The sequence below is a fragment of the Phyllostomus discolor genome, chromosome 1 (assembly GCF_004126475.2).
Source record: "Phyllostomus discolor isolate MPI-MPIP mPhyDis1 chromosome 1, mPhyDis1.pri.v3, whole genome shotgun sequence".
In the NCBI taxonomy this organism is placed as follows: Eukaryota; Metazoa; Chordata; class Mammalia; order Chiroptera; family Phyllostomidae; genus Phyllostomus; species Phyllostomus discolor.
In genome coordinates, this window is record NC_040903.2 from 105,642,388 (window position 1) to 105,668,595 (window position 26,208).

General features: G+C 37.6%; 1 protein-coding gene across 4 annotated transcripts; it reads left to right on the forward strand.

Moving 5' to 3' along the window:
* The first annotated feature begins 299 nt into the window (after nucleotides 1–299).
* LOC118500899 (protein transport protein Sec31A-like) lies at nucleotides 300–25,078 on the forward strand. Of its 4 annotated transcripts, none has more exons than XM_036027244.1 (6): nucleotides 300–319; nucleotides 19,275–19,357; nucleotides 20,012–20,135; nucleotides 21,517–21,715; nucleotides 23,179–23,274; nucleotides 24,652–25,078. In XM_036027244.1, the coding sequence occupies exons 1-6, from the start codon at nucleotides 315–317 to the stop codon at nucleotides 24,751–24,753; spliced, it is 609 nt and encodes a 202-aa protein (XP_035883137.1). In that variant the 5' UTR covers nucleotides 300–314; the 3' UTR covers nucleotides 24,754–25,078. The 4 variants fall into 4 exon arrangements, with proteins under 4 accessions (XP_035883137.1, XP_035883151.1, XP_035883142.1 ...); XM_036027258.1 differs by lacking the exon at nucleotides 300–319 and adding an exon at nucleotides 13,955–14,651 and having other exon boundaries at nucleotides 19,278–19,357; XM_036027249.1 differs by lacking the exon at nucleotides 300–319 and adding an exon at nucleotides 15,463–16,368 and having other exon boundaries at nucleotides 19,273–19,357.
* The last annotated feature ends 1,130 nt before the right edge of the window (nucleotides 25,079–26,208 follow it).

Below are 26,208 nucleotides of genomic sequence, written 5' to 3' on the forward strand. Positions count from 1 at the left end.
TACAGAACCAACTAAGAAGTTTTAAGAACTCAATCACAAGTTGCTGCCCCTGCAGTTAAGGCCCTGGTAGCCCGATTTTCATGTGGTTTTTACCTTGAAACCCTTGTGCACAAAGAGGTGTGGTCCCCAAGGGAGAGGGAAGGAAACAAACCTCAGGATTCCTTTGGTTTGGTTAGAATTTTTTTTTTTTAACTGTTGCCAGATTGAAAGGTTGGCAGGTTTTAACTGAAGACTACTGTCGTTCAGCCAGTATTGGTTTATTTTTTGGGCAGTGGTTGCCAATCGCAGCCTATACCTCAGAGGAAGTCTCATGAATGCTGTAAGTTTTTGCTAATAAATCATAAAATGGTAAATTACGGGGCAGGTGCAAAATAGATCAAAGTATTGCCTGGGCTTGTGGGTATTATAAACTTCTGTTTGTGCAAGGAACTAATTTTATGTAGGTCTTTGAATGATGGTTGTGGTAAAATTATTTTTCTAAACTGCCTTATGTAAGTATAGAAAACTGACCTGTGATTGTCTTTGTCATCAACTGTGACTTTTAAATTTATAATTAGAGACTCCTCCTTGTATTATACTATACAACATTTTCTGTACAGAGTTGGCTAAAAAAGTTTACTCCTCTTTGATTTGTGATTCTTCTGTGCTCCTTGTTTCTCCTTGTCTCTTAATTACAACTCTGGAAAAGGCTTGTAGGCTGTAAGAACTTACATGAGATTTGGAATGGATTTAGAATTATACTGCTAAATGTCATATAAGTAGGGTCTTTTCTGAAACTAATAACATAAAAATAGAAAGAAGTTTGTATACTGTAAAGAGCAGTGATTGTTAAGCTTTTGGGATTCTGCTCTCTTTTGAGGGTCTGATAAAGATACTGGGTCATTGTCCCAGAAAAATGCACACACATGTAGGATTTTCTGTATAATTTCATGAGGTTTGCCAATCCCAAGTTAAAAACTCACATGAGGTGATATTATTAAATTGTTTTTTTTCCATTGTTTTTAGAAATGTCATTCTTGAATAGGGTAATTTCAGCTCAAAAAGTTTATATTTGTTAGGCTCCAGATACGTATGACACTTTCTAGTTCTGTGGTCAGTTGCTTCTTTGGTTTTGGTTGAGTGGGATGAACCTAGAACACTGATCAAACCAAATAACTTCTGTAGAACACATGTGCCCATCATGATGAGATGTTTTGCCCACACAAGATGGGTATTTTTACTAAAGGCAGTGCTAGCTAGGGACTGTATTTCTGGTTCGGGAGTTAATGTTTTCAATTCTATTACCATCTACACTTTTTACTTTCTGACATGTAGATCCTCTCTCTGTGTCGCATTGTAAGGTTGGTATTTTTTGGAGAGTAGTACTGTTTTGTTTTAATATTGTTTCACAAAATTATCATTTAGAAAATGAGCAGAGCCCTGCTGAGTGACTCAGTTGGTTAGAGCATCATCCCGGTACACCAAGGTTGTGGGTTCAATCCCTGAGGACATACAAAAATCAAGCAATAACTGAGTAAATAAGTTGAACAGCAAATTGATGTTTTTTTCTCTCTCTCTCTCTTTCTCTCTCAAAAAATTAAAAAATATGAAAAAGAGCAGAAAGAAAAAAAATTTCCACTTAACTGCATGCAGTTATTGTGGAATGTTGGATGAAAATAGTAAGAGTTCTAGTCTGGAACATAAATTTTCTTCAGTAGATGTATTCATGAACATTCACTGGGATAAATATTTTATTTTGCTTTTAATCCTCACTGGAGGATATATTTGTTGGTTTTAGAGAGAGAGAGAAACATCAGTTGAGAGAGAAGTATGGATTGGTTACCTCCCACGTGCTCCCCAACCAGGGCTGAAAACCTCAGCCTTGGTATATACCCTGACTGGTAATCAAACCCGCAACCTTTTGGTGTAAGTATGGCACTTCAACCAACTGGGAAACCCAGCCATACTTATTCATTAAAGATTTTATTTATATAGTTTTAGACAGAAGGGAAGGAAGAGAGGAAGAGAGAAACACATGGATATGTAGTTGCCTTTCACACTCCCTGTACCGGGGAACCTGGCCCACAACCCATGTAGGTGCCATGACTGGGAATCAAACCAGCAACCCTGTGGTTCACAGGCCAGTGCTCAACCCACTGTGCCACACCTGCCAGCCAGGGCAAGATAAACTTTTTAAATTGTTACTGTGTAATAGCTCACAATTAACAGCATTTATTTACTACCTGCTATACTCTCTTCTCAGCATTCTGTGTAATACCTCGTTTAATTCTCTCCACAACCCTATGGTATCAATGCTTGTGTTATACTTATTTTACCAAGTGGGTAGGAAAGACACAGGTAAGTAAGGTTACATGCCTGAAGTCAGAGGTAAGACATGGTGGAGCTGGGATTTAAACAGAGTATTGGCTCCAGGCTCCATACTCTTTAACTGTAGTGCTACAGATGATATCTTGTAGATGGTCTCTGTGAACAAGCCTCTGTCCTCACAACCTTCTCTTGATATTTTCAGAATGATTGTGTTCCATGTAAAATAGTCTTGAATGAGACCATAATATAAATTCTAATCATATATATTATTAAAATATTACCAAAGCATTTAAAGCAAGTCTCACTTGAAAAGCACACATGGTTTAATTTAAACCTTCATGTTTTAACAATGAATGACCATTTCTTCTTTTTTTATTAGATTTTTAAAAAGATTTTTGTTGGGGGGACGGAAGATGTCAGCTTTACTCTAGGCAGCATTTTTCTCGGCTTCTGTGAAGAGGAGGGAAACTCTCGGATTGGTGGAGAAACAGCAAGTGGACTAGGTTACCGAATCACTTTTGAAAGCAGGACATCAAAAATTACTGTGATCACGGAAAAACCAGATGGTAAGGAGACTGCTTCAGGACAAAAGGGGCCCAGGGATCAGTGCGGGGACTAGGGGTGTGCAGTCTTCAGGCCCGGTGCTCTGGGGTCTGCCTCGGGGCTCCCAGGACAGGGGAGTCACTGCTGCCTCCCCTGAATATGGGGGTGAGCAACTCCAGGGGAGAACGTGTTGCTAGAAGGAACAGATTAGCCAGTTGGACTGGGAAAAAACCGCCCAGGGACTATGAACACCTGCCCAGAGACCTGGGAGACGTGAGGGCCTCTAGCCGACAAGACCAGGGGCAGCCTGGAAGATCGTCCACACCCCTAGCCCGGTGGAAGTGCAGATCGGTGGAGAGCACAGAACCGGGCCGAGGTCGGCTCACGCCCCCTATTAGGGAAGCCTGAATCACGGGTGCTGTGAACCCGGAAGGGTCGTGGAGAGGCGCTTAGGGCGATCCTAGACCCTGAATCTGAAAAGTTTGGGGGAAGGGCGTGCCCTTTTACGATTCCCAGGGAGGGCGCAGTGAATCCCAAAACATCGCGGGTGCCTCCTGAGATCATAGAGCTGGAACCCTGCAGGACCCCGGAGTCCGGAAGAATATTGAAGTGAGATCCAGAGAGCCAGTGTGTTCGGGAGTGCCCAGGCTACCTGACAGACTTGCTGAGATCTGTCTGAGAGAGAGAGAGAGGAGCATTTCAAAGGTCCCTCAGCCAGCTGAAGCCAGCAAGATCAGAAAAACTGGTCTGGCCAGTAAGAAACCAACAAGAGGTTTGTTGTTGTTGTTGTTGTTGTTTTGTTTTGTTTGTTTTTGTTTGTTGCTTTGGCTTGGTTTGGTTTGGTTTGGTTTCTGTGGCTGTTGTTAGTTGATTCATTTTATCTTGTGTTTTATGTGACATTTTATTTTTCAATTCTTATTATTTTTATCTCGCAATCCCTTATGTTTCTCTTCCATTCATCCTAATATTATTCTTTCCACTACAAATTTATCTCTTCTGCACTACATCTTCTGCCTTTCTTTCCTTTTTTTTAATCTTACAAGTTACTGTAAATTTGTATTATCTTTTTCTCACTTTTATGACATTTTTTATTTTAATAATATTTTGGTATTCTTTTTCTTCCTGTATAATCTTCTTTGCTTGGCTGGTTATACTGTCATTTGATAGGTTCCCCCTGGTATCTCAGTCACAAGGTGTTGATAAGTTGCTATCCTTCATCTGTGTTCCATTAATACACCTCTCAAGGTTCGTTACTCTTTATTGTTGTTATCTAGACCTCATCAATTCTGCCACAAGACTGTCACTTTACTATTACTACTAGTAAGACCTAGTCTATACAATTGTAATTGCTTCTCAATACCCCTACCTGATCTCAGCCCACTTTGTAATTTTCTGAACTATACTATTGTGGGGGTTTTCTCTATTCTTTAACTCACTACTCCTATATACTAATCTTTAGTCCAACCCTACCTTAGAATCTGACCTCCCACAGCCTCACAGCTTTCTAGATCCAACTAACAATCCTCTCTTCCCCAATAAGAGTCTTACCTTCTTTCCATCCTCTCTAAAATGTGGATAGTGGGGTGGAGGATCACGGTTAACACTATAAAGAGTCAAAGGATAACCCATCTCTTCTCTACTGGCTGCTAATGTAAATATCATAGTATACTGTCTTGCTGTCTTAAACCATTTTGCCTTACTCCTCCAAATGATCACAAAAAAGAGTAGGGGGAAGCTGTGAGCACCAGGATACACGAAGGAGATTGCACCACTGAATCTCACAAATATTCTACCACAGAAGTTCACACCATAATTACAGGGAATCAGAAAAGATCAAATTAACAAACAAGAAGAAAAAAGAAGAAACCCACGAACAATGAGAAAACAAAGAAACAACCCCCAATTGAAGGGAAACGAGGAAGCCTCAGGAAAAATGCTAAATGAAATAGAGGCAACTCAACTATCAGATAGTGAGTACAAAACAATGATTACCAGGAAGTTCAATGAACCCACATTGAGCTTTCAGAAATTAGAGGGAAACTACAACAATCTCACTGCAAACTATATAAACATGAAAAAGGAAATAGAAACTCTCAACAAAGGTCAAGGGGAAATGAAGAATACAATTTCTGACCTGAAGAACACAGTAGAAGGAATGAAAAGCAGGATCCATGAAGCAGAAGATCGGATTAGCGAGCTGGAGGACAAAGTAGAAAACAACATCCAGAAAGAGCAAGAAAAGGAAAAGAGGCTCACAAAGAATGAAGAGGGATTAAGAGAAATGCAAGACAATATGACATGTAATAATATCTGTATAATAGGGATACCAGAAGGAGAAGAAGAAGAGCAAGGGATCGAAAACCTAGTGGAACAAGTAATGAAGGAGAACTTCCCTAATTTGATGAGAGAAAAAGTCACACAAATCCAGGAAACACAGAGAATCCCAATCAAGAGGAACCCAAACAGGCCTACCTCAAGACCCATCATAATTAAAATGACAAAATTTCAAGACAAAACAGAGAATCTTATAGGCAGCAAGGGAGAAAAAGGAAGTAACATACAAGGGAGCCCCAATAAGGCTAACAGCTGACTTCTCAAAGGAAACACTTCACTCCAGAAGAGAATGGCAAGAAATACTCCAGGTAATGAGAACCAGAGGTCTGCAACCAAGGCTACTATATCCAGCAAGGCTCTCAATCAAGATAGAAGGCCAAATAAGAAGCTTCCCAGACAAAAGCAGTCTAAAAGAATACACCTCAACCAAACCAGTTCTGAAGAGATCCTAAAGGGACTGCTTTAAGGAAGGGAAGGAAAAGAGAGAGAGGGAGACAGAGAGGGAGAGGGAGAGGAACACACATACAGAAAAGAAAATGAATAAGTACCTATTGATAATGACATTAAATGTAAATGGATTAAATGCTCCAATCAAAAGACATAGAATAGCTGAATGGATAAGAAAAAATGACCCACATATTTGCTGTCTACAAGAGACCCACCTCAGGATAAAAGACCTACACAGGCTGAAAGTGAAGGGCTGGAAACAAATCTTCCAAGCAAGTGGACAGGAAAAAAAAGCCGGGGTAGCAATACTCATATCAGACAAAATAGACTTCCAAAAAAGGGCCATAAAGAGAGACCCAGAAGGTCACTTCATAATACTCAAGGCAAGAATCCACCCAGAAGACATAAATATTGTAAATATATATGCACCCAACATAGGAGCACCCAAATACATAAAGAAAATCTTAGAGGACTTCAAGAAAATATGGACAGCAACACAATTATAGTGGGAGATTTTAACACCCCACTATCGAAAATGGACAGATCTTCCAAACAAAATATCAACAAAGATATTGTGGCATTGAATAATACCCTTGATGAAATGGACTTTACTGATCTATACAGAGCCCTCCATCCAAAAGAAACTAAATATACATTCTTTTCAAATGTATACAGAACATTTTCAAAGAGAGATCACATGATAGGACACAAAACAAGCCTCAACAATTTCAAGAAAATTGAAATCATACCAAGCATTTTCTCGGATCACAAGGGACTGAAGCTAGAAACCAACCCGAAGGAAAAATACCAAAAACACTCAATATCATGGAGATTAAATAGCATGCTATTAAACAATGAATGGGTCAAGAATGATATTAGGGAAGAAATCAAAGGGTTTCTGGAAACAAATGAAAATGAACTCACAACAACCCAAAACTTATGGGACACAGCCAAGGCAGTCCTCAGAGGGAAGTTCATAGTGATACAGGCCCACCTAAAAAAGTTAGAAACATTCCAAACAAACAACCTAACCCTACGTCTACAAGAACTTGAGGAACAAGAACAAAGACAGCCCAGAGCAAGCAGAAGGAAGGAAATAACCAAAATCAGAGCAGAATTAAATGACATAGAGACTAAAAGCACAATTCTAAGGATCAATGAATCCAAGAGCTGGTTCTTTGAAAAGATAAACAAAATCGACAAGCCTTTAAGCAGACTCATCAAGAAAATAAAAGACAAGACCCAAATAAACACAATCGGAAATGAAAGAGGAGAGATTACAACTGACACCACAGAAATACAAAGGATTGTAAGAAATTACTAAGAAGAACTGTATGCCAAGAAATTTGAAAACCTAGGTGAATGGACGAATATCTAGAAAAATATAATCTTCCAAAACTCAATGAAAAAGAAGCAGAAAGCCTGAACAGACCAATAACAACAAAAGAAATTGAAGCAGTAATCAAAAAACTTGCAACACACAGAAGCCCTGGACCAGATGGTTTCACAGGAGAATTCTACAAAGCATTTAAGGAACAGCTAACCCCTATCCTTCACAAACTATTCCAAAAAGTCCGAAAAGATGGGAGTCTCCCAAACTCTTTTTATGAGGCCAACATCATCCTAATTCCAAAACCAGATAAAGACACAAAAAAGAAAGAAAACTTCAGGCCAGTTTGACTGATGAACATTGATGCTAAAATCCTCAACAAAATACTGGCAAACCGCATCCAAGAATACATTAAATAGATTATACACCATGACCAAGTGGGATTCATTCCAGGGATGCAAGGATGGTTCAGTATTCGCAAATCAGTAAATGTAATACATCACATAAACAAGAGCAAAGACAAAACCACATGATTATATCAATTGATGCAGAAAAAGCATTTGATAAGGTACAGCACCCATTCATGATCAAAACACTCGGCAAAGTGGGAATAGAGGGAGCATTCCTCAACATAATAAAGGCCATATATGAGAGACCTTCAGCCAACATCATACTCAATGGCCAAAAATTAAAATCTTTTCCACTAAGAACAGGAACAAGACAAGGCTGTCCACTTTCACCACTTCTATTCAATATAGTACTGGAAGTTTTAGCCACAGTGATCAGACAAGAAAAAGTAATAAAAGGCATTCAAATCAGAAAGGAGGAAACAAAACTGTCACTGTTTGCAGATGACATGATAATATACATAGAAAATCCTATAGACTCCACCACAAAACTGCTTGACCTAATAAAGGAATTTGGCAAAACAGCGGGATACAAAGTCAATATCCAGAAATCAAAGGCATTTCTGTACACCAGTAATGAAACAGCAGAAGCAGAAACCAAGAAAAAAAATCCCATTTGAAATAGCAAAAAGAAAAATAAAATAACTAGGAATAAACCTAACCAAAGAGATAAAAGACCTGTATTCAGAAAACTACATAACACTGAGGAAAGAAATCAAGGAAGACACAAACAAATGGAAACATATACCGTGTTCATGGATTGGAAGAATTGATATCATCAAAATGTCCGTACTACCCAAAGCAATTTACACATTCAATGCAAGTCCTATTAAAGTACCAATGGCTTATTTCACAGACATAGAACAAACACTTCAAAAACTTATATGGAATCATAAACGACCCTGAATAGCTGCTGCAATTTTGAGAAAGAAGAGTAAAGTAGGAGGGATCACATACCCGACACTAAACTATACTACAAGGCCACTGTAATCAAAACAGCCTGGTACTGGCATAAAAACAGGCACATGGACCAATAGAATAGAACAGAGAGCCCAGAAATAAGCCCAAGTCTCTATGGTCAATTAATATTTGACAAAGGAGGCAGCAACACTAAATGGGATAAAAATAGCCTCTTCAATAAATGGTGTTGGGAGAACTGGACAGCCACGTGCAAAAAAATGAAACTTGAGCACCAACTTACACCATATACAAAAATAAATTCAAGGTGGATAAAAGACTTAAATATAAAACATGACACCATTAAAATCCTAGAGGAGAACGTAGGTAGGAAAATCTCAGACATTTCACGCAGAAACTTTTTTACTGACTTCTGTCCTAGAGCAAGGGACATAAAGGAAAGAATAAACAAATGGGACCTCATCAAAATTAAAAGCTTCTGCACAGCTAAAGAAAACAGTATCAAAATTAAAAGAGAACCAACTGTATGGGAAATCATATTTGCCAATGATACCTCAGACAAGGGTTTAATCTCCAAAATATATAAAGAACTTGCACGACTCCACTCTAAGAAGACAAATAACCCAATTAAAAAATGGGCAAAGGACTTGAACAGACACTTCTCCAAGGACATACAGAAAATCCAAAGACACATGAAACGATGTTCAATATCGCTAGCTATCAGAGAGATGCAGATTAAAACCACAATGAGATACCACTTCACACCAGTTAGAATGGCCATCATAAACAAAGCAACAAGCAACAAGTGTTGGAGAGGTTGTGGAGAAAAGGGATCCCTAGTGCACTGTTGGTGGGACTGCAGACTGGTACAACCACTATGGAAAGCAGTATGGAACTTCCTCAGAAAACTAAAAATGGTCCTGCCTTTTGACCCTGCAATTCCACCATTGGGACTCTATCCTAAGAATACTAAAACACCAATACAAAAGAACTTTTGCATCCCAATGTTCACAGCAGCACAATTTACAATAGCTAGGTGCTGGAAGCAACCAAGATGCCCATCAGTAAATGAATGGATCAAAAAACTATGGTACATTTACACAATGGAATTCTATGCAGCAGAAAGAAAGAAGGTGCTCCTACCCTTTGCAACAGCATGGATGGAGCTGGAAAACATTATGCTAAGCTTAACAAGCCAGGCAGTGAAAGACAAATACCATATGATCTCACCTTTAACAGGAACCTAAACAACAAAACAAAGAAACAAGCAAAATATAACCAAAGACACTGAAATAGAGGCCAGGCTGACAGTGCCCACAGAGGAAAGTAGAGGGAATTTAAGGGGACAGTGGGAAGGGTTCACAGGAACAAACTTAAAGGACACATGGTCATAAACTAAGGGGAGGGTGGTAATGGGAGGGAAGTGGGGAGGGTTGGGAGGGGGGACTGGATTGGGAGTAAAAAGGAGAAAACTGTATTTGAACAATGATTAAAAAAAAGATTTTTGTTTATTTTTAGAGAGAGGTTAAGAGACGGAGAAAGAAAGGGAGAGATGCATCAATGTGTGGTTGCTTCTCACACACCCCCTACTGGGGACAAGGCCCACAACCCAGACATGTGCCCTGACTGGGAATCGAACTGTCAGTACTTTGGTTTGCATGCCCATGCTCATTCCACTCAGCTAAACTAGCCAGGGCTGAATGATCATTTCTAAGAGAAGGAAATATACATACATCCAGATGAAGCTGTATTTCAAGAGTATTCTTAGTAGTTTTGAGAATGATTACACTAGGTAGATTATGGTACACTTGTTTAATTAAATTCAGGCCGCATAATGTATTTATAGCCCATTTTTGTACTATAGTGATTTTTTATTTATTTATTTTTCAGATAGCATTGAAGCCTGTGTTCAGTACACGTTAATCTGCTTCAGGTGGCACATAGACTACTAAGACAAAAAGTAGACATTTATAAATCTTTTGAATCCCCACTTAACCATGTTGTGTTTTAACAAATTTATCTTTCAGTAAATGTCACACATTAAATGTTCATGAATTACATAGCCCTTTTATCTTTGTTCTTTAGAGATACTGTAATTCTATTCAGTTGGGTTTTTTAAAAAAAATTATGGATTGATTTTAGAGAGAGAGAGATGTCAACACACCCACGTTTGTTGTTCCTCCTATTCATGCACTCATTGGTTGATTATTGTATGTGTCCTGACTGGGGATTGAACCCATAACCTTGGCATATGGGGATGGTGCTCTAACTAACTGAGCTACCTGGCTACTGCTTCACCTCAGTTTTTAAAATACATATAGCTATTTTGTTTTCACTTTTACACATTATTCTAAAGGCGTTTCATAAAACCCCCATCCCCCTAACAATACTTGCCTCTATTTTTTAAATAAGAAAAGCTTTCAAACAGCTAAGAATTTAAAAAGTAAATGGTTTACCTAAAATTAATCTAACTCATTAGCCTATTTGAATTTTCCTAAATATAAACGTTCAGAAGAAGAAAAATTTCTGTGGACCTACCCCCTTGTGCTGAGTAATTTTGATCCCCAAAAGGGTAAAAACTGTAACACTCATTGAAAAAATAAATTCTTTGTGTTTTTAATGTGACAAAATGACATATAACACTATTGGTAAAAAGGCAGTGGGAAAATATGTCAACAATATATACTTGTATAATGTTACAAAATTTTGTTAAGATAGAATAAGACACTTTTGTATAAAATGCTGAAAGTGTGGTACAGACAAATATAAACAGTTAGGGGGTTATTTAGATCAGTGTGGATTGGATCATTAGGGCAATTTTCATGAGGGGGTTGGAATTTGAACTTGACAAGTGGCTGAAAGGAAGAAGATGGCATTTTATATAAGGAAAATGGGCTTCTTTTCTACTTCTTAGAATATTGAGATTTTTTCTTTTTTTCATTATAATCTTAGGAAACTACATGCACAGTTTTCCTGATTAACCTCATGATAGTAATAATTTTCAAAAGTAGTTAGTACATTAAAACACTTATTAACCTATGTTCAAGGCACTGAGTTTGGCCCTCGATAAAATAAATTATTTCACTTAAACCTCACAACATCCCATGTGGTAGTCACTCTTAACCCAATCTTACAAATGTAAAAACTGGAGCTCTGAGAGGTTTCAATGATGTGTCCATAGTGTCATAAGTAGCAGAGCCAATATTCAAACCAAAGATTGAGTTTATAGGCCGTGGCTTTTAACCACGAGTAATTCAACCTCCTAATCCACTCTTGTCTAACCCAGCAGTTTCAAAAATACCTTTTTTCTTCTCCTAATTTCATCATGTGTCATAGTTGCTTTGCCATTAACCATTTCTTCCAAGTGTTAATATTTCATCTGTGATTAAAATGGAATATCTGAACTTGTTGAAGCAACAAGTAAGGGCTTAACTCTGGATCTGAATTCCTGAGTTTAAATTTTGGCTCTGCCTCTTGCTAGCATGTACAGATTATTTCATCTCTCTATGCCTTAATTTATCATCTGTAAAATGTTCTTCAAGTATATAAACATTTAGAACCTGTAAGACAACAGGGCATATTATTAGTCTAAGGTCATCTTAAGGATACTAGTAGAGGATGAACTTCATCCTCTAGAGATGAGTAAGAAACTGGCAATAGTACTGTTGGGGAGCACTGAGTGTATTTAACTGAAGATTTAAGACTAAAAAATAGAGAATAAGGAAGAACAAATAAAGTCTATATATTAAATATTTGACAATGTAGGAATTAGTGATAAAACTTCAAGACATTAAGAGAACTGGCTGTGACTGGTATGGATCAGTGGATTGGGCATCATCCTGCAAATTGAAAGGTTGCCGGCTTGATTCCCAGTTAGGGCGCATGCCTGGGTTGCGGGCCAGGTGCCAATTGGGGGTGTGTCAGAGGCAACCAATGGATGATTCTGTCACATATTGAGGTTTATCTCCCTCTTTTCTTCCCTTTGCCTTTTTAAAAAATAAATAAATAAAACATTTTTCTCTTTTCTCTTTCATTACCATTTAACTACCTTATACTCCCCTATACTCCCCTATAAATAAATTCTTTAAAAAAATATTAAGAGAACAGGAAAGTAGGAAGAAAAGTGGAGGTAGAATAAGTTTGTGGATTGCCTCATCTGTAATGGCCAGGAGTCAAAGGACATCATTTAAAGCTGACAAATCAGTTAGTAGAAGTATAAGTGTATTTAACAGTACAAAGGTAAACACTGAGAAAGATAATACTATTGACTGTAACTGTGTAGTGCAAGAGGGACAGTAATTTTATACAAGCTTATTTCTTTTGTGCCCATAGTTATTTTTAGACAATTACTGGTATTAAATGAAAATATTTAAAATCATACTTATAAAGATAAAACCAGAACTACATATTAGAACAAAAGTAAAATATCCTAATTATCAGAAAAATTATACACACACAAAAATAGACAACAGTGAAAGAATGTTTTAATTATAAAGCCAAACACAGCAAAATGAGACAGAACTAAGAGCTACCTTATCTGTCATATCAATAAATTTTAAATGGCCTTGTTAGTTGAGCTATTGGAAAGATTTTCCAATTGAATCACTAAGCAAAGCTTTTTTTTTGTGATCACTAAGCAAAGCTTAATTTCTTTTTTTAAATTTAAGACAGTGAAAACACAGTGGTTGAAAAGTTGAAAAGGATAAAAGTATACTCATAAAAGCAAATAAAAAGGAAACTAAGGTATTGATCTAAATAGTCACCTTAATATGATATGATCTTAAATCAGGCCCAAAGGCACTATTTAAAACTAAGAAAAATACTTTATAAAGCAAAAATGATTATTTGACAGTGAATATCTTACATTATAAGTATCTGTCTACTAAATAAGGATGTATTAAATACAAAGTAACTTTTATAAAGCAAGTTTCAGGAGCTACCAGGAGAAATTGGCACAAATGCATTAGTGAGGAGACTTTCTTTTAAAGATTTTATTTATTTATTCTTAGAGATGGGAAGGGAGGGCAAAAGAGAGGAAGAGAAACATCAATGTGTGGTTGACTCTGACACACCCCCTACTGGGGACCTGGCCTGCACCACAGACATGTATCCTGACTGGGAATCAAACCAGTGACCCTTTGGTTCTCAGGCCCTCAGTCAGTCCACTGAGCCACACCAGCCAGGGCTAGTAAGGAGAATTTTAATTCACTGTTGGTTCAAGACAGATCAAATGGAAAATAATTAGTTTAGAGAAGATGTAAACAATTAAGTAATGGTGTTGATTTGATTAAGAAATATTGAACTTGATCCTGAGAACAGAGCACACTTTTTAAAATGTTCAGTGACCTCTGAACTACTTATTGGCCTCCTCTGTACCACAACATGCCCCACTTCTGTTGTTTTAATGCCTCAGAAGTTTGGTGTTGTTGACCTCAGATACCACTTTGCTGTCCAGAGTCCTGTGGGTAGCGGTCTCTTGGATGGATTTCAGAGTTGCTGCTGTCCAGGGTGTTACCAGGACCGACGTCCTCCCCTTGTTCCAGCAGGTAGTGGTAGATGGCAGCCTCACCCTCCAGTTTCACCTCGATGTTCATCAGGGCTTTCGTATGCGGGGTGCTGCCCTCTCTGCCTAGGTATGGGCCAGCTCTGACTCCAGGTGCAACAAGATCTTGTTGCTCCATCTGCATGGCATAGCGGGTCTCCACCTCCCTCAGGCTGTTCTCTAAACTGGCCTTCAGATTTAGTCCAGGAAGATCTCCAAGGACAGGACTGTAGTCTCAGCTCCGTGAGTGTCATCTCAGCAGCTCCTATCTTAGCAGGCTGTGAGGTGACCACTGAGGTGCTCACGTCAATCTACTGGGACCAAAACTAGACTGCTCCTCTCAGCTATTCTGAGCTAGCTCATTATCCTAGGCCTGGCTGTCTGCTGTGATCTTGCTGAGGTCCTGAAATCTGAGGGCACTCCACTCCATGGTCAACCCAGAGCTGGCAAAACCCAGTCTGGGTTTTGTAGACTACTTCATCCTTGCAGTTCTTTTTGAAGACCAGCTCCTCCTTGAGAGCCCTGATCTTTGTCTGCAGCTCCAGCTGAGTGATATTGGTGTCATCAGTGACCTTTCGGAACCCACTGTTGTCACTCTCCACAGACTGGTGCATGGCCAGCTCCATTTCATGTTTGACTCTGAAGTTGAGATGGGCAGCAAGATGGGCATTGTCCAGAGAACTTGCAGAGATCTCAGCCCTCAGGTCCTCAATGGTCTTGAGATAATGTCCCCAGTGTCTGACCCAAGGTCCCTTCTCTAGGTGTTCCAGGATTTTGCTTTCCAGTCTTCAATTATCAGCCTCCAGACTTCTCACTTCTTCAGGTGGGAGGCCAAGTGGCCATGCAGGCATTGCATAGTCTCTTTCTCTCTCTGGATGTGCCCTCTGTACCCCTGGCCATCCCCACAGCCAGGCACCCGGAACCTCAGAGACTTTGCATGCTGGTGGAATGGGACACAGAGTTCCAGGAGCCCAAGCCCCCAGCACTTGCATAGAATCTGGCCACACTGTTGGCTTGCCAGGCCTGGTGGCTGGGCAACTGCATGGAATCCAGAGTCTGGTAATTTGTGGAGAAGCTGGAGAGGGTGCTGAAGCTCATGTTGCTCAGGGAAGAAGGCAAGAGGACAAGACTCAGGTTTGAGTAGCCAGAGCTCTGCCCTGTTTAGTCTCCTGGAAGGGTCACAAAAACACCTATGTAGGTCCCAGAGAAAACTTTAGTAAGTGTCATAAAGGAGAAACAGTATCAAAAAGTCACAATGTAGTAAAAATTAAGGCTCTTCCATTTGGATATTGAACTCAAACAATTCTTGGATCAGTGGAGAATACAAATAGCCATTGTAGAATGTATAGGTAATCATAGTAATGAAAACACAGGGAAATATGATTTACCAAAAATGACCTTGAATAAAGAAAATTCAAATAGACCAATTTCCATAGAAAATCACCAAAGAAGCAACTCCCCCAGTAGTATCAGGCCCAGGTGTTTCACAGGAGAGCTCTCTAAATCCTTAAACAATCAGTAATTCCACTGCTGCCTTTCAGACTGTTTCAGAGCATAGAGAAAGAAGGAAAACTTCCATATTTGGGGGAAGCAAGTATAAGATTGATATGAAAACTTGACAAACACTGCACAAAAGAAGAAAACCATAGACTGAATCTCACTTTTGTGACTCTAGCTGCAAAACTGTTTTAAACAAATGGAATCCAGCATCACATCAGTAAAATAATGCATCATGATCAAGAGAAGTTTATTCACTTAGAAATATTTTTCCTGCCGTATTACTCATTTACTTTAACATCCACATATGCAGTGATTTGAATTGGTAAAGTACTGTGGTTATTAGATTAACAGCTTAATTTAAATATTCAGATAACAATGTATGAAAACATCATTACCAGTAAGGATTTTGACTAGTAAATTGACATGGAATGCTATGTGAAGTTGGTGCCATTTCAGAATGTGTCACATAGTAATCTTATACCATAATTTGCATAAAATTAATAGAAATTCATTTTGAGATGTTAGTATATAATGTACTATACATTACTGTGGTATACATGTTGTAGATATATTTAGGTATTTGGTCACATGGTTTCACAATATGTTACAATACTTCAGGCTCTAGGACCCAAGGGGAAAAAGAGAGAGAGAGAAGTTTATTCAGGGTATGAGATAATGGAGCCTTAGGAAATTTATTAGTATAATTTGTTTTATTGATAGGCTTAAAGAGAAAAATCATATGGTTATCTCCAATTACCTAATGAAAAGCATTTGACAAAATTCAACAGCCAGTCTTTATAAATAGCATTCAGTAAAAGAGTAGTCAATGGCTGTTTCCTTATATTATATATACTTAATGTGTACACATATGTATATATCTCAAATCCCAATATCATGCTCAGTGGTGATACAGTAGGCTTTCCCTCTGAAAAGAGAACAGGACAAGAAATCTCACTGTGATCGCTATTGCTTAATATACTACTTCAGATACTAGCCAACTGGGACAAGCGAAATTAGAGGAATAACCATTTGAAACAGAGGTAGCTGTTACTATTGGCACAGTAACATGACATGACATGAGTGTATATGTGGAAAACACAGAAGAATCTACTGAGAAACTACTCCAAAAAGAGAATTCAGTAAGATAACAGGAAAAAAATTAATTAAAGAGATCATTAGCCTTTATATATCAGTAACAAAAATATAGACAGTATAATGAAAGGGGGGAAGCCACATTTATAAGCAAAGCCAAAAGGTGAAATAGGAATAAGCAAATCCAATGTCAAAAAAATTAAAATAATACTGAAAGATACAAAAAGAAGACTTGAATCAAGACACCATGTGCTCGCTAGGAAGATTCAGACATTGTGTTAGTTTTCCCTAAATTTATTAATTTGATGTAGATTCCATAAAGTTACTAACACTTTTTCTGGAATTGTCAAAAACTTTTCTAACATTTATGTAGTAAAATAAAAAGCAATAACAAAGGAAACAAGGTTGGGGAGAGCAGTGGGTTGGGGTTACTGAAGTCATATATAAAGTCTCAGTATTTAAAACGGTGGACTGCCGAACCTGTCAGCAAGCAAATGGGCCTATGGACTGGAAATGCAGAAATAAGCCTAAGCATATAGAAGAATGTGAATCCTAACCTACATCCTGATACCTACAGGAATATAAACCTAAATAGTAAATTCAGAAATAAACATAATAAAAAGAATTTAGTACATAATGGAAAGTGATACCTAATTTAGTAGGAAAAAGATATTTCAAAAAACAATTTTGGAGTGATAACAGAAAAAAGAAACTTTGAATATCCATTGTATCCCAGGATACATTTCAAGTGAGTCAAAATCTAAATGTAAAGCATAAACCATAAATGGATTTTCTAGAAGAAAAATCTGAGTGAACTTATTCATAATCTGAAATGCACAAGTCCTTGCTAACTAATCAAAATTCAGCAACCATTTTTAAGTGAGAAATTTGACTATAAAAAATAAAAATCATGGTACATCCATACAATGGAACATTTTTCCATGCTAAAAAGAATTGAGCTGTCAAGTCACAAAAAGCCATGGAGAAAACTCAAATGCCTATTGCTAAGTGAAAGAAGTCAGTCTGCAAAGGCTAAATATTCTGTGATTGTAACTAAGTGACATTTTGGAAAAGGCAAAACTATGGAGGCAGTAAAAAGATCAGTGGTTGCCAGGAGGGAGGGAGAAAGAGAGGGGTGAATAGGTGGAGCACGGAGAGCTTTTAGGGCAAGGAAACTTCTGCATGATACTGTCATGGTGGGTATGAGTCATTACACATTTGTCAAAACCCATGGAATGTATAACACAAGGAGTGAACCCTAATGTACATTACAAGCTTTGGGATATAATGATGTGTCTCTGTTGGGTCTTTGCCTGAAACCAATAAATGTACTCCTGTAGTACAGGGTTTTGATGGTGGCAGACTGTGGTGGGGGGGGGGGGGTCAGGGAGAGGTATGTGGGAACTTTCTATGCTTTCACTCAATTTTTCTGTGAACCTGAAACAATTCTAAAATAAAATCTATTTTTAAAAATAAAATCTTGTGAAAGGTAAAAAAATACGTAAGCAAAACCAACAGATAAAGTCTGAGAACATAATGCAAAAATAGGCAAATGGTAGCGATAAGAATAGATAGAAAAGATGACAGAGACAGAGAGCCCTTGCCAGTTGGCTCAGTAGGTTGGAGTGTCATCCCATACGCCAAAGGTTATGGGTTCAGTTCCCGGTAAGGGCACATACCTAGGTTTCCCTTTGATTCCTGGTTGGAGCGTATGGGAGGCACCTAATCATCATTTCTCTCTCACATCAATGTTCTTCTCTGAAATCAATAAACATATTTCAAATTTTTTTAAAAATAGAGGTAAGAGAAGGAAATAATATTCAACATTCTTTAGAGTCTGATAATTGCAAATTGTACTATACAGAGCTAATATTTCACTGATTGGTCCTGTTGTTAAAAGTCAAAAAGTGTCACCCCTCCCCCCTGGCCCCCCCCAAAAGTGGTATTCTGGTAAGGCTGTAGGGCAGCAGCTATTCTATTATTCTTGAGAATGTGAAAAAGTAGTTACCATTGAGGGCAACCTGGCAATATCCATCAGAATTGAAATCTCATTTGTCCTTTAACCTGGCAGTTTTACTTCTGGAAGTTTATAGCTATCCTTGCCCCTTAATGCAATAATATGTACAATGGCCCTTTATTTCAGCCTTTGTTTTTGCAAATATAGCAAAAGATTAGAAACAACTTAGGTGTTCATCATTACTGAACTAAGCAATGAAATTATGGTATATCTTTACAGTGGAATACTGTGTCATCTGAATGCATTTATATAGAATAATATTCTTTTTTTAAGCAATAGCACAGTACTTCCTGAAATTTTCTACCAAAGTAACCTGAAAAAAGAGAATATATAAACGAGTAGTATGGGGATTGTAGGTTGGAGTGAACAGGTCTTTAAAAATTTCTGCTTTATCTTTAAAATCTGTGGGCTTCCTATAGTCTTCTTTGTAGTTATTCTGTTTAATTTAAAATTAATTTTAAAAACTGCTCCTATTGAACAATCCTGCTCCAGGAAGACGCACCTTGTGCTTTATGTGCCTTCTCTTACCCCTGGTACATTGCCACGTGTCCTCGTCTGAGAAGCATATAGTGTAGCCAATTTTTTCCACACTGATTTTCTAGCTGACAGACTATATTCGGTAAATGTCAGAATAGCTCTATATTTGTCTCAAAATAATTGACCAAGTATCTCTCCTTTCTAATATTGAACATTCCCAAGAAATGATGCTGAATTGGATTTATTGGACATTATTGGACATTTAATTGGACATTACTAATGATGTAATGGTTTGTCCAGTATATTTTTATGTTCTATGTTACATGTTCAGTGTATTTCTGTGTAAAATATTCTCTTTAGCAGGATGAAGTTAAAGGAAGTAGATCATACAGCTATGCAGGCATGGAGCCCTGCTCAGAATCATTCCATTTACCTAGCTACAGGTAAGTTCGACAAAGATAGTACATCTGACTTATTCACACCTGTTCTTTAAGCTTCAAGTCAAGCTTCATCTCTAGAAAGCCTCTTCTTCTCTGGCAAGATACCTCCCTCCTGGCTGTCAGCTGGATTCAGTGACCTTCCTCTGTGTTCCCATAGCACCTCAGCATCACAGCGTTAATCACAATGTATTTATAGTATCTTCCCCACTTTATACCAGTTGTGTTTTATCTTTATTCCTCCAGTATTAAGCACAATAGATATGTGTAAACAAAACTGTTAAATATCAGTTTGAATGAAGATCAATTTTGATGCTAGCTTTTTTACATAAACAGACTTGGAGTTATATCATTTGTGACTATAAGGAGGCAGAGTAAATCACGGTACTGTTTTTACAGAGAGCTTTTAAAGGATCTGTAGGCTTAAAAAATTATCTGCACTCTTCCCTCTTATAAACATCATCTCTGAACCCTGAGTTAGTATCTCATTGCTGTAGTGATTTGAACATCTGCTCAGTGGTATATGTGCTGTGATTTCAGCCACTATTACAGCACTCATGGGTGAGATCACTGAAAAACATGCATTTAATTTCTATGTTGTATGGTTTCCTGAGTGTCTTATTTTTGTGTGCATAGTTACCATAAATGTATTTTCTGTAGGAACATCTGCTCAGCAATTGGACGCAACATTTAGTACTAATGCTTCCCTTGAGATATTTGAATTAGACCTTTCTGATCCGTCCTTGGATATGAAATCTTGTGCCACTTTCTCTTCTTCTCACAGGTATGAGATTCAACCATAAATTCATGTGGCTATATTTGAATGAATGTTGTGATTTGTGCCTAGTTTTTCTATCAATATATCATTCTTAGAAACTGCAAAGAATATTACCAACAATGACATGAAATATTTTGTCAAAAAATATATTAGTGAATTTCTGTGGAAGTCAAGAAGAGTCCATGTCTATTGATTTTCTAATTGTTGACTGTTATATGTGAGATAGGAAGGAGAGGATCCAGTTTCTAGTATTTTCCCCCTCATGATATAGTAGAGTTACTTTTTTTGTATTTATATAAAGATTTTATTTGCCCTGGCTGGTATGGTTCAGTAGATTGGGCACTGTCCCGAAAACCAAAAGGTTGTGGTTCAATTCCAGGTCTGGGCACATGCCTGGGTTGCAGGCCAGGTCCCTGGTTGGAGGCATGCAAGAGGCTACTGATCAATGTTTCTGTCCCACTCTTTCTCCCTCCCTTCTCCTTTCTCTAAAATAAATAAAATATATTTTTAAAGATTTTATTTATTTATTTTTAGAGAGCGAAGGGAGAAAGAGAGAGAGAGAGAGAGAGAGACATCAATGCGCAGTTGCTGGGGGTCATGGCCTGCAACCTAGGCATGTGCCCTGACTGGGAATCGAACCTGCGATACCTAGTTCCCAGCCCGCGCTCAATCCACTGAGCTATGCCAGCCAGGGCAATAAAGTATTTTTTAAAAAATAGAGCTGAAGGGAGAGAGAAAGAGAGGGACAGAAACACTGATGTGTGAGAGAAGCCTTGATGGGTTGCCTCTCTCATGCACCCCAACCAGAGATCAGGCCTGGAAGTCCAGCACGTGCCCTGATCAGAATTGAACTGGCGACTTTTGGCATTGCGGGATGGTGCTCAACCAACTGGGCCGTGCCAGCCAGGGCTTTCTTAGAAAATTTTAGGTGATTCCCTTCACATTTACTGTTTAACAAATCACTTGTTGGTAAGCACTTCCATAGTCAAATAGAATTAAGGGAAGTGGTTGATTAGCTCTATTTTTCAGATAAACCAAAAGCAGCCTAGAAAGATCTACTAACTTGCCCAGGCCTAACAGTTTCTAGATGGTGAAACCACTTGTAACTCCGTATCTTTGACACACAAATCAAGTACACTTTGTCATAAGTGTATTACCTCTTACAAAAGCATATTTTTACTCAAAAAAGTTACAAAATCAAATATGAACATGAGTATAATATCTAAAGTGCCATTTCACCAAGTCATTCACAGCTGCCAGGACTAGAGGAGAAGCAGTGTTTTGGCAGTATTTATAAATATGTGAAGAATTAAATGTATGATTTCAAATTAAATTCTACATTTATTTGACTTCCAAAATTAATGGCTTCACTCATTTTCTCTTAGAGGTACCACAAGTTGATATGGGGGCCTCATAAGATGGATTCCAGAGGCAATATCTGTGGAGTTCTGATTGTGGGTGGTGAAAATGGAAATATTATTCTTTATGATCCTTCTAAAATTATAGCTGGAGAGAAGGAAGTTGTGATTGCCCAAAATGACAAGCATACTGGCCCAGTGAGAGCCTTGGATGTAAACATTTTTCAGGTTAGACTTTTGACATTTACTTGAGATATGGGCTACGTATTTGCAATAAGTATATGACTCTATTATGTCTCAGTCTTGGAGTGAAAAGTTAAGAATGTGTGCCTAAGCAGATTGATGAGCGAGTATATGTGTTTGAAGAATGGAGTGTTCAGAGTTGAGTTCAGGATAAATGATACTAACTCCATGGAAGGGATCTGGCTGATTTAATTCATAGAAGTCTGGAGATGTCATACATCTGGGTAGTTTTTAAACATTAGGAGCCCCATAATTCAGAAACCTTGCTTTTTAACTGTTTGTACAATGCAGCATTGGGTTGATGCTGTGATGTCTGGGTTAATCCACTGTTTTATTAATTGAGAAATTTGGTATTTATGACAAAGAGGTCACTACTGTATGACATAATTAGAAATATACACAGCTATAGTGCAAATTTAATTAGACAATTAAGAGTCTGCTGTTACTATTATAAACATTACTGAATATTAATGTTATAAATATATAGGTTAGTAAATATCTTGAGTTAATAGACTACTAGAGTCTATCAAGCAAAAAGAATAACTATTATCTTAAAGTTTATATTAGTTTATAAAGTTTATATTAGTTTATAGTGTTATATGTACATACTTAAGATATAGAACTTAAAACCCAAAATTCTTAGTTTCTGCCATCATGGTATTTATTCTTCAGATTAGAAAGCTAGTTCCTTTGTTACTCAAATCAAACAGCTGCTGATTTTTGGTTAACGTCTTGTATTATAGGTACCTATTACCATAGAATTCCTCTATTTTCAGTTATATGTCTGTTGATCAGAGAAGAATTTATGAGAGTGAACAATAAAGGATGAAGATTAATACATGAAACTCATTATCTTGCTGTACTTCATGTCAGTTTTAGGGCTTTTTGACCATAAAGGTATGGAACAGAGAAAACCTAGAAATATTGCCACCTGCAACAAAATTGAGTATAAAGGAAATAGAATTATGTGAGGGATTTAAGAGGAGAGATTTTACTAGCACTACCTTGGTCTGGCTCCAGAAGCTGGTTTGCGATCCCCGGAGGTAGATGCCATTATTTTAGGATTCAGTATTTGCTTGAAAGCAATAAATGATGATGCTTTTGCTTTCCACAATCGGATTCCCTTGCAGTGATTTAAAACCACAAATGTTAATTCCCATGTGGTTGCATGAATTTAGCCATGTAATTATTTTTTAATGTCTTGTATTAAAATGTCAATACACACATTATCTTTTTGAGTTAAATAGAATTTTATATGTTTTCTAAGAAACTATTTAAATTTTACACTGTTATTCATAGTAGTTAGAAATTCATACTTTCTGCTTCTTTATTTAAATAAAAAAATTTATGACCTAAAACTGACAGATCCTTCCAGGTATGAACTGAGTTAACCTGCGTTCTCTCAAATTTTTAAGTGCTATTTAGTTATTAATTGTTTCTTATTGCAGACTAATCTGGTGGCCTCTGGTGCTAATGAGTCTGAAATTTACATTTGGGATCTAAACAACTTTGCAACTCCAATGACACCAGGAGCCAAAACACAGGTATTACAGATTTTGATGTAATCAGAAGAGCCAAAATCAGTTCTTCTATCCTTAATGTATTTCAGGTTTTTTCCCACACTAAATATATTTGTTTAAAATCTGTGTTTAGATGTCATTGACTTTTCTTCAGGGCAGTGGAGTATTAATCAGTCTTTTTCAAAATACCAGTGAGTCTTTCAACAGCAAATATTTATTCAGTGCATCTGCTGGAGACTGTTCATTGTAGTAGACACACAATAGTGAATAAAATAGTTGTCTTTAATAATTGTTTTAGATACAGTATTTTAACACAATCCAACCTTAGAATAAAAAAATAGACTCTCAGGGGAACTTATTTTATTTTTTAAAAGATTTTATTTATTTATTTTTAGAGGGAAAGGGTAGAAGAGAGAAGCATCAGTGTGTGGTTGCCTCTCATGCACCCCGTACTGGGGACCTGGCTCACAACCCAGGCTTGTGCCCTGAGTGGGAATCAACTGGGGACCCTTTGGTTCATAGGCTGGCATTTGATCCACTGAGCCACATAGCCAGGGCAGGGAACTTATTTTTAAAAAAGCAACCCAGCCCTAGCTTGAAGTTCAGAAGATCTACAGGATTATTGAGTTCTGGACAATTTCAGGTTCCAGGTCAGTCACCTGTTTTATTCTGGTGTGATGGCTCCAAGGCATTATTCCCTATACTTAATAATTTTTAAAATATTTCACTTATTATTTATTTTTAGAGAGAGGGGAAGGGAAGGAGAAAGAGAGAGAAACACCATTCGGTTGGCTTCTGTACACACCCTGACTGGGGATTGAACTCTCAACCCAGGCATGTACCCCATCCAGGAACAGAACTGGCGACCTTTCGCTTTGAGGAATGACCTAGCCGCACCACTCAGGGCTGTACTATGTATTTTTGATAAGTTGAGAAACAGCAGTTCTTCTGCTGCCTCTTTGAGTTTCTTTGTGTTGTGTAGACTACTCAATTTGAGTAGCCATTACAATGATAATGGGACCTAACATTTGCCAGTCTGAGGTTGGCATGATGATAGTGTGTGGTTGACCATTATAATGATATTTTTCTAGTTGTCTAGGCTCTAACTTTTGCTCTACCTAGTTATATGGACCCACATCTGCTTTGTGGTCCCCTATGTACCTTGTGGCACTTGCAAAATAAAGAAACAGGGCTTTATTTATAACAGGAGCTTAATAAATCCCTAGTGGATGAGACAATATGAAACTGTTGTATATGTTGAGAATTTAGGAATGTAAAGCAGATTTGTGGAGTAGACAGATTAGATTTTTAAGTAATCTATTTTTTAAAAAGGAGGATCAGATGTTATGGTTAAATTTGATTATAATTGAGAAATGGTTTTTAATAGTTTATTCTTTATAGCCCCCAGAAGATATCAGCTGCATTGCATGGAACAGACAAGTCCAGCACATTTTAGCATCAGCCAGTCCCAGTGGCCGGGCCACTGTATGGGATCTTAGATAAAATGAACCTATCATCAAAGTTAGTGACCATAATAACAGGGTAAGTGTATGATTGATTTGTGATGAATATTTTGTAGGTAATCCTATTCTTCTGTAGGTAATCCTATATCGTTTGTCAGAGCTGGCAACAAATCAAATTTCTGTAAAGTCAAAGCCTGTATTTTTGTGGACCAGTCATGTTGGAACAATAAGACTTTTCCTTAGGGAAAATAAAGTTCTCAGTAAACCATGTTAGATATTATTAATGATGAAGAGAGAGAGATTGGGTCCTTAATCCATGATATTCTGCTTGTTCTGCTAGCTGTTCCAAAGCATTACAACAACTTTTTAAAAATATATTTTATTTATTTTTAGAGGGAGTGGAAGGGAGGTACAAAGAGAAGGAGAGAAACATTGACATGTGAGAGAAACATGTTGCCTCTTGCACATGCCCTGACTGGGGACCAGCCTGCAATCCAGGCATGTGCCCTGACCAGGGATCAAACCAGTGACCTTTCACTTTTCAGGAAGACACCCAACTGAGCTACATTGGTCAGAGCTACAGCAACTTTTTAATTCAGCTTTACTTTTCTCTAAAATGTGAAGATTTTCCCTGAAAGTAACTTTATAACTGAACTTGTAGTTTCTAAACTCCTGGCTTCATCCCATCTATTAGGTACTGCTAAAGTGAGCTAATGTTCTTCTACTGCCTAGTCGATGCTGCTTTATAACACATTACATTTTTTACCTTAAATTTCTTATTATGCCATCATGCCCTGTGAGATAATTTTGATATCATTAGGGCCTTGTTTTATTAGTTTGTTTTTAATTACATTGTATAGCTGGACATTTTCAAAAATAAGTTTGCTTAAATCAGAGAATACATATATGATTTTTCTTTTTTGTTGTTTTTAAATCATATTTTATTGATTATGCTATTACAGTTGTCCTGAATTTTCCCTCTTAGCCCCCCTTTACCCAGTGGGCCCTACACCCTCGGGCAATGCTCCCACCATTGTTCATGACCATGGGTCATGCATATAAATTCTTTGACTACTCCATTTCCTATACTGTAATTTATATTCCCATAGCTATTCTGTAACTATACCTATTTGTACTTCTTAATGCCCTATCTCTTCACCCATTCTCCCCTCCCCCTTCCCATCTGGCACTAATTTCTAGTAACTACTTTTTTTTCTCTTGCTTTTAAGAGTCTCTCTTTATCTTTATCCTTTGGCTTTTTAATAATGATGTGTTTTAGAGTGGGCCTCTTTGAGTCCATCATAATTGGGACTCTGTGTGCTTCTTGGACTTGCAAGTCTATTTCCTTCACCAAATTATGGAAGCTTCCTTTCATTATTTTTTAAGATAGATTTCCAATTTCTTGCTCTTTCTCTTCTCCTTCTGGCACCCCTATGAGACAAATGTTGGATTGGTTAAAGTTGTCCCAGATGCTATTTATACTATCCTCATTTTT